General features: G+C 35.1%; 1 protein-coding gene across 1 annotated transcript in view; it reads right to left on the reverse strand.

Moving 5' to 3' along the window:
- The window catches only part of LOC108749961 (MAP kinase-interacting serine/threonine-protein kinase 1), a 26,235-nt gene that overhangs the window by 8,149 nt on the left and 8,124 nt on the right, over positions 1 to 9,962 (reverse strand). The window contains exon 2 of the mRNA XM_018489073.1: positions 131 to 265. Coding sequence (XP_018344575.1) covers positions 131 to 265 — 135 coding nt within the window. The remainder of the gene's footprint in view (positions 1 to 130; positions 266 to 9,962) is intronic.

The raw sequence follows: 9,962 nt of genomic DNA on the forward strand, positions 1-9,962 counted from the left end.
TCTCTCTCTCTCTCTCTCCTTCCCGCCTTCTTGCGATGAAATCCGGACTGTCGCGCAATTTCTTCGCGTGACAACACCGACGTTCTTAACACCCTCTCTTATATTTTAGCGCCGATATGTGCGAATTTACCTTGGAAGCAGGAGGACACCACAGAGGAGCCGGAGCGTCTCTTCCTGCGCCTCTTGCGTCTCGCCTCCTCCTGACGAGCCTGCACCGCGCTCATAGACTCTCCTGTCGAAGCTACATCCCGGCAAGTCCCATCGCCTGAAACATATCATTGTTCATTGTTAAATATGGTCAATTCGTTGATCAATTCCATGTTTTTTCCGCAGATTTTATTACACGAAAAAAAAAAAAAAAAAAAACGATTTTTTGTTGAAAAAACTAAAAGTTTAATTAGATAGAGAATCTGAAAATAATTTTGTTCGAATGTGTTATGTAGAATAATTGTGTAGAAGAAAACTTCAGCATGACGAACGATACTACAGAAAGTTTTAGCATTCTCCATCAGTTTGAACGTCCTACAGTCCTACATAATCATCTTAATGATTCAAACAAAATTATTTTCAAAACTCGAACTCTTAAAAGTTTTAGAGATACTTCAGCAAAATCGTTCTTTTCGTATAAATTCGTATAATCAGATACAGATCTGAAAATAATTTTGTTGGACAAAAATAATTATACAGGAAGCTCCAAGCGTGACGAACAAAAAGCTTGACGTTCTAGTAATCAGTTTGATGTCTTTCAGAATTATTTTTATGATCCAACAAAACTATTTTCAAATTTCTATCTAGCTAAATTTTTATCATTCTTTTGGTGTAAAAATAATCATGGCGTAAAAACCTTAAGCATAATGAGCAATGAGACAACAAATTTTGACATTCTAGCACAATCCAGAAGTAATCAGTTTGATGTCCTTTATAATTACTTTGATGATCCAATGAAATATTATTTTCAGATCTGTATCTAGCTAAATTTTCAGATATTTCAGCAAAACCATCCTTTCCGTGGAAATTATCTTGATAATGGAAACTTTCATTAACGGATTTAACGGATTTCCATTAATGGACGTGAATAAGCTCATATTTTTCACAAGTGCGGACAACGCTTGAAACTACTGTTAATCTAATTCGCCTATTTTTCACGTGATTAACATGAACGAAGACTCTCTGACCCAATGACGAGACAAAGACGGTGCGATCTAAAATAAAAATAGCGGTAAAACAATTTTTCAGCGTGAATATGCATGTACATCGTAAAACGGGGCATCTCTGAAGACGTGGTTGCGCAACAAGCATGTTTATTTGCGGACAAAGTGATCGTGGCCTACCACACGTGACGGACTCGCGTTTCGTGTTATCGTCTATTTATTATTATTGCAAGCTTATCGAAGCCTGCGATATCATCGCGCGACGCGATTGTTAGTCATTCTCTCGAGAGTTCACCGCTCGTTACCACACTAACGATAATTTTCATCACCGGATGTATAATGTTTCTAAATCTATCACACATGTTGTAATAAATGTATAATAGGATTTATTTTAATAACAAAATTAATATGGTACACAGAAAAAACGGTTTTACTGAAATATTTGAAGTATTTGCTAAAGTATTTAAATACAAGTAGTTAAATACAAATCTGAAAATAATTATGTTGGACCATCAAAATAATTACACTCCAGGCCGAAAGTTTGGAAATGCTTTTTAAAAATTGATATTTTGAGATTACTTATCTACTTAAGTATTCATAACAATGTGTATTTTTTGTTAATAATTCTTCAAATTCAATAATAGTGATTCCCGTTGTTGAATTTACAGAATTATTATAAAAAAATACGTTATGTTACAGATATTTGAATACATAATATCAAAAACGTCAATTTTTTTAAGTATTTCTGAATTTTTGACATGAAATATATGTAAGACAAAGTCTAAAAATTTTAACATTTTAGCAATCAGTTTAAACGTCTAATATATACAGTGAGAGCAAAAAGTATTCGTACAAGGAAATTTTTTATAAAAAAAATGTTCTATAAAAAAAAAACATTAATTAGCAATTTTATACAATAAATATATTCTGTTCTAACATAAACACAATCGAGCTTCGCATATATTCCTGAATTTAAAAGCAAAATTTCTCGACCGTGTGAATACTTTTTGAGCATCCAAACAATAGAATTTTTAATTTTCGCTTATTTTGCAGATGATATATTTTCTATAATTAATACATATTTTTTTGGTACATATAATTTTAAGAAACATGCAGTCTATTTTATTATCTACGAACAATTAATTATCCAGCAAGAAATGATCGTCAATTGAATGTCGAATCGACGTCGAATTGCGAAATCATCGTATCGATATCGATTCGACATCAATTCGGTGACTCATTTCTCGCTGGATAATATTTACTTTTTAAAAATGAAGTTTTTTTAACAAATATTTTCTCTATACGAATACTTTTTGCACTCACTGTACATATTTTGGTGATCCGACATAATTATTTATACAATTTACACATCTAACTAAATATTTCAAAAAGTCATTCTTTTCGTATACAGGGAGTCTGTTAAGTAAGGTCGGAGCCACGTTGGAGATGTAGAATGGGTCAAGGGAAACAAAAGTCTTATACCATTTTGTAATTTTCGCAATAACAAGATATTAATTACTAAAAATGGCCGAATCTTGGTTTTCTATAATTTTTTTCTCAAATACTATCGATTTTATAAAAAAACTATAAGAGATAAAAATTGTTTATTTTCTTCTCATAGAATTCTAAGAATTTTTTCAGAATTTTTTATCAACTTTTTAGTACTGCATTTTCTTATTTTTATTATCATGAGAAAATAGGTGTTAAAGAATTCTGAAAAAATTCTCAGAACTCTATGAGAAGAAAATAAACAATTTTTGCCTCTTACAGTTTTTTTCTGTAAAGTTGATATAATATTTGAGAAAAAAGTTATTAAAGATCAATATTCGGCTATTTTTAATAATTAATATCTTGTTAACTATTGCGAAAATTGCAAAATGATATGAAATTTTTTTGTTCCCCTTGGCCCATTCTACGCCCCCAATGCGGCTCCGACCTTACTTAACAGACACCCTGTATATACAGTGAGGATTCATCATTAAGTAATTTCCTTCGCTTATTGTGCATATTGCGTTCTACCTTAATTGCTTTTTTCACGAGTACATACATACGTCGTGCGCCACAATCGACATTTGATGTCGACGCGGTTCGAAGTTCGTTGAAAGAAAAAGAAAAAAAAAAAAAGATAAATGAAACTGTTATGAAAAAGAGTCCCACGCTGCGTAACCAGGGGAACTTTGCATTCATCGAGATACATCGGTTTTATGAATAACCATACTCTCATTAGTCGATGGTTTAAAATAATGCTTGCGTATCGTTATAATTATCACCTGATAGATGTTGACGTATCCCTAGCTATTTCCAACGCATCGTAAAATTACCAGCGTTTAATGCGTTTTTATGTGACGATCACGTAATTCGGTCTGCGCTATCTCGACCTAAAACTACAGACTCAAATATCGTAGTAAATCGTAAAAATGATAGGATAATAATAAAGCGGGAGAGAAATATTATTGAGAATAGCTGTGTTCATCATCCCTTTTTGGCCGAATACATTCCCTCCCTCGGGCTCTCGAATATCGCATGGGGTACTTCCCCTGTGTAATAATACACGCAAGGGAGAGAGGGGGAAATCCCGGGATTCCACAGGGGTGCCACGATTACAGAGGAGGACCGAACTTTTGTGCCCAGCGGAGATGGGAAGTGCAATCGATTTAGCCGGAGGTTAAATGAGAAGATGGGAATAATTCTCCCCTTCGTACGCTTCTACCTCTCCCCGTCCCCACCGCTCCGGCATAACAATGGCAGTTTCTCGAAGCTTCTCTGGTAGGTTCTCTACGCGTGTTTTGGACACGTGTACGCTACAGAATAATCCGACAGGCCGAGCCCGTAGAATTCGAACACAGTATCGGCCCTCACGAATATTTAACCCTTCGGAGTTATAACAGTCTAGTGAAACCACTCAAGTATATCTCTAACAAAACAATCATTGTCAAACAATTCATTCATTTTTGATTATTCTTATTAAAGTATATTTATTATTAAATATATTAATTAAATATATTCTTTTTAATACGAATTCGAATTCTGATGAAATTCCTTGAAATTAATTAATGCCTTTTTAATTAACATAAATTAAATAGGTTTCAGAGAGTCACGTTGTAAGAAATGGGATATGTAAATGTGATAAAAATCATGCGGTGTTTATGTAATATTCATCATGTTAATATAAACGCTGACATAATGAGGATTTAACATATGGTTTAAAATGTATGGTTACGTCAACATTATGATGTTTGTATCAACATTAATTGTACGATAAGAATTATATAAACACCGGCATGGTGCTGTCCACACTTATATTTTAACATGGTACGAATTTAATGTGTGAAATCATGGTGTGAAATCTACACCTATATTTTTTTAGATAACATCATTAACGTCTGTGTTATAGATTTTGACGTCAGCTCCGGAAGATTAATCGTGACAGTGGACAATCGGTCTTTGTCTAACAATCCGCGCGACGGTCGATCAAGTTCCGAATAAAAATGTCCTGGAAGTGAAATTACTTCGCCTAGAATCTAACGTCGATTCGCGACAACGATCAGCGATTTGATCTTGCACAGCTTAGTCGGTATACACCGTAAATATAGGTTCTCTCTGTCTCCTCGCACTTTCTAATTCAGCTGCTAAAAATGGGACCGTTGGTCGCTGATACCAAGATCGTCGTGCCGGTGCGGCGGCATCGGCAGTTTGGCGTTTCCCTCTCTGTTCTCACCGCTGGGAAAGTTCACTCGCTTTGGCGCGAAGGCGCAGCTCCGGGAGAGACCGATAACCGGTACGCGATTTACGATCCGTGTGTTAAGGGAGATATACGACGGCAGCAGATATTTACGCGAGATGTATATCGCCGGTCGGGGTCACGCTGTATCTTAGGGTGCGTTCACACACACACCTTGACGGAAAAGCAGAAAGCGGCAAAGCAGTGGTCGATCAGAACTCGCGTTGGTAGCGAGTAGTACAAAAAGCCGAAATTGTCGACTATCAGCACGAGTTCTGATTGGCTGCTGCTTTTCCGTTTTAAGGTGTGAACGCGCCCTTACATCGATGTTTTCCGCGACCGTGTCACATCTCAGCTCGATTGAGATACGGTTTGAATGTATTTTTTCGCGTACTAAAAACCTCCTTTCTGTATTGTGTTATTCTATTTATAATAATTTGCATATTTTACATTATTTGTATTGCCTATATAAAAAAAGATTCATGTAAATTTAACGTATCTTATACGTAAAAATTCCGTAAATGTAATCTCTCTATATGGCACAATCATGAATTAGTGATAAAGTATTTACAGAAAGACTCTTTGTAGTCAATATAACGCGTTATGGTAATCTATTGCATTCATACGTTATTATGAAAAATAGCAAATCTATTTTATTAGCGGCAAATTATATTTTTAGGATCTGCATAAATTTCTGCAAGTAATAAAAATTCCTTAATTCGTATACTAAATCAATCGATGAGATTAAAAGCGCTGATAATACCTGATAACATTTATATTTCGTTTATTTATGAGAAACAGTTTGGACATCGCAAAGAATTAAAAATTATTTAAGTTTGAGAAAGTTATAATCAAATGCAAATAAGAATCAAGTCTTTTTGAAGAATTTTAATTAATTTCTTTAACCTTTAAGTGAGTAGGTGGTTTAAAGACACGCAAATTGATTGGTGGGCTATTCGGAACACTTCAAAAAATTTTTTATTTTATAGTTATACTTTTTACATATATATTATGTTATATTTAAGTTTATAACAGTTACATACTCTTATGAGATATAAAGGAAAATAATGACTTCTGAGCAATGCTTTTTATTTTCCTTTTTCCAGAACAAGGTTGTAAAAAAAACTAAAACCTGAATTGTTGTAAATACTCATTCATATACTTCATCTACTCGTTTAAAAAGAAAGATCAGTTTTTCATTTTCTAGTTAACTTGAAATTTAGATTTAACCTTATTTAATTTGATGACTATATAAAAACTGTATCTTTCTAATTATGATTAATCATCAAACTTATGGTTTTGTGGAGATAACTTTAAAATCCAGTTTTTCATTGTTTGATAAACTTATGATTTAGACTTAATCTGATAATATCAAAATTGTATTTCTAGCGATGGTTAATCTCCAAAATAACGGTTTTGTAGCGAGTAATTTTTAAAAAAAGTTACATTAAAAACAGACAAAACCCCCATTTCTTTTCTTCTCATAGAACTCTAAGAATTTTTTCGGAGTTTTTTATCAACTTTTTAGTTTTGCATTTTTTTATTTTTAACAACTTAAAAAAATATGGTATTAAAAAATTCTGATAAAATTCTCAGAACTTTATGAGAAGAAAGTAAATGATTTTTGTCTCTTGCAGCTTTTCTATAAAGTTGATAGTACTTGAATAAAAAATTATTCAACATCAATATTTGGCAATTTTTAGTAATATCTTGTTAACTATTGCAAAAATTGCAAAATAGTAGAGGACTTTTCGACTCAGTTTAGTCCGCTCTATCTACACAAAAGCGATTGGCAGAAACTTTCGGGGCATCCTGTATATATTAACCATATCTCGAAAAATACAATTTTTACATTATCACTTGATTAAGTCTAGCCGCAAGTTAACCAAGGAATAAGAAAAAACTTTGAAGATTAAGTACGACGATATAACGGAGGAAATGACGTGGTGGTTAGATCGCAAGGATAAACCGCGCCGGTGTTTTTCGAGCGACGCGACGCGGAAGAGGTTCGCGCTGATACGCGTGGGCGAGGACGTCGCGGTGACGGTCGCCGTTCGCGATACACAACAGCGATGAATAACAAAGTACCGGCGAATGCGCGAGTGAATCGACTCAACTTCGTGCCACTCCTTCGAGAAGGAACAGACAGCACTTGCGGATCGCTCGCGTGGGTCGAGGAGAAATCAGAGTCAGATCGAGAATGAGTGCCGCATAACTGTAGGCCGGCCCGTCTCTCTTCATTGTCCCCGGACAATCATAATGATTGACTTTCGAGAGTTTTGGCGGGGATCGAGTCGAAATACGACAAAGGGAAAAGCGGTTATTGAGTTGGAACCACCGAGACAGCTCGAATCGTCACATTGCCGTTGCCCGGAGCAATCCGATCGCGGACGCTGCCTGGTGCACGCGAGTTATATTTAACTCGCGTGACGATGACTGCGTTAATCGATGACAAATATAGTTCAGGCCACGCTCGAGGCTCGGATGCAAAAACGAAACGAAAAGTCACGTATACCTACTTCTAAAGGGTGAAAATTAACGCAAGATTTGAATTTGCCGCCATTTGTGCAGTAAAGTGTTGGCAACCCAAAAAAAAAAAAAACAATTTAACAGTTGACAGTTTAGGGTTAGTGAAAATGGAGCGTGAAAATGGATTATTGAACATCAACAAATGGATGCTGATTTTTCGAGCAAAATCATCCTAAGCGATGAAGCACATTTTCACCTTGATGGCTTTGTTAATCGCCAAAATTGCCCTCTAGATCGTGTGATTTAACACCATTAGATTTCTTTTTATGGGGTTATTTGAAATCACAGGTCTATGTGATTTCAACAAGCCCACAACCACCCGTGCATTAAAGGAGGAGATTCAACGCTGCATCAACGAAATTCAGCCACATTTATGCAAAATGGTCATGGAAAATTTCGACAAACGAGTGCGTATGTGCATGCAAAGTCGTGGAGACCATTTGCCTGATGTGTTATTCCACAAATAACCCTATCCTATGTACTTTATGATTCAATAAAAAAATAACAATCAAAAGACTAAAAACTGTGTTTTCTATTTAATTCAAATCTTGCGTTAATTTTGGGACACCCTTTATCAATGTAGACTAACTTCAACTCTTGATTCAACTTATCCTTCATCTTTTTCTAAGTTTCTAAGTCTGAAGAATTAGACAAAGATGAAGAGTAAGTTGAACCGTGTTTAAAATCGATATTACATTAATAGAAATAAACATTAGACCCATTTCTATCAATGTAAACTAACTTCAATCTCCGTTTAACTTATCTCTGTATCTTTTTAAATTCTTAGAACCAAAAGAAAAAAATAAGTTAAATCGATTATTTATAAATTATTGATAGTTAATAAGTTATCGATTAGAATTGTTAAAATCAAATATAAAGATCACACATTACTAGAACACAAGTCCGTGTACGACGACGTGTCGCACAGCCTGTAAAAATGTGTGATCTTTATACTTGATTTTAACAATTCTACCTTTTAATATGTTCAACAAAGCTTCAGTGCGTTCTTCATGTTCCACGATGATTAACAACGTTGCGTCTTCGTCAATTTGCGAGTGACTTGAACATTATGGACATGTGAGCTAATTATATGTATCATCCTTGCTAAGGAGGGCTCCAAAGAGAGTCGAAACGTTCAAAATAAAGAAGACATCAATCCAATTTCTGATTATTGATTGTTCACTAAATAATTGCGCCGTTTATCGATGCTGGCTCTCTCATTAGCCTGTTATAGTTATTTTTTTTAAATTTATTGTTTTAAAATTCGAGAATCCCAATATAATTATTGTTATCGCTTAGAAAAACTCGAGACGAATTAATCGACTCAAGTGTTACTCGAATGCGCCTCTTCGAACGGAAGGACAATCGACAGGTAACGAGACGTGAAAAGAAATATCTCGGCGGATTCAGATTTCACGGTTATCCAAAAAATAAAAGTACGAGACAGAAATTGGACGAGGAACTTCAGTAGGAATCGCGTCGCTCGTCACTGAAAATTGCCACGCGAGGCTCGTCCTCCTCTTCTCTTTCTTTCGGTCGGAAGATCAATGTCTTTTCGATCGATTGAACCCTTCTCCATTGATTTCGTATCGAATGTCGTTAAATTCTCAGCGCGCGTAGCGGCCCGTTCTAGCATTTTCACGCGTCATAATTTCGGTAGCGCAGCGAATGTATTTTCGTGCCTCGCCGGTCGCCACCGACGCCGCACAACGACCGACACTACGAGTTCAATGACTGGCACAGAAAAGGAACGCCGCCATCTTACGCGAGATATGCACGTACGATAGTGTTCTATTCGCGTATGCGTGCGCGCGCGCGCGAGCTGCTGATTACGTGAAAATCGTCACGGGGGTGATCTCTCTTACGCAAGTCGTTAAGGAAACATCGATATATAACGCCGCAATTAATGCTCCTTACATATGAAAATGAACGACTCGTAACTTGTCAGTCAGATTAAAATAAAACACATGCAAGCAGCTTCCGAAATGTACAGTCTTGACCAAAAGTATAATGCATCCTCAATATGAACGGTAATATTGTAGAACCCCAAAGACAAACTACGAAAATGTTATAAAAATAAATATTGCGATTAGAAACAGGATCGTTTATATGAATCAAATATCAATGAAATTGGAGAAGCGTCAAATCACGGTCAAAATTAGATGTCCGACTAATAAAACAAATGTTACTTTTAAAATTCATTTTATTAAAATTGTAATAAAAATAAATGCGAATAAACATATTCTCATTAAAATTGTTATAAAAACAAAAATATTAGCTTTCCCAATTTAATTTTCGTTAAACATAAAGTTTAATTTGTGGGGTGATACTTTCTATACATTTCTACTTTTGACCAAGTCTATAATTATCCTGAACGAGGAAATACAGTCGATAGGAAATACAGAGACGCAAATGTCACACTGTTTATTTAATTATCCAAGGCTTCGATAATTAACTCTATTTTTAATAATTAATTCTAATCAATTCTGTATTACATCATTTAAAAAAGAAATGTATTATTATGTATAAAGGAAATGGTAGGAGATTTCGTGCGCCACCCT

This window comes from Trachymyrmex septentrionalis, unplaced genomic scaffold (genome assembly GCF_001594115.1).
Source record: "Trachymyrmex septentrionalis isolate Tsep2-gDNA-1 unplaced genomic scaffold, Tsep1.0 scaffold11, whole genome shotgun sequence".
In the NCBI taxonomy this organism is placed as follows: Eukaryota; Metazoa; Arthropoda; class Insecta; order Hymenoptera; family Formicidae; genus Trachymyrmex; species Trachymyrmex septentrionalis.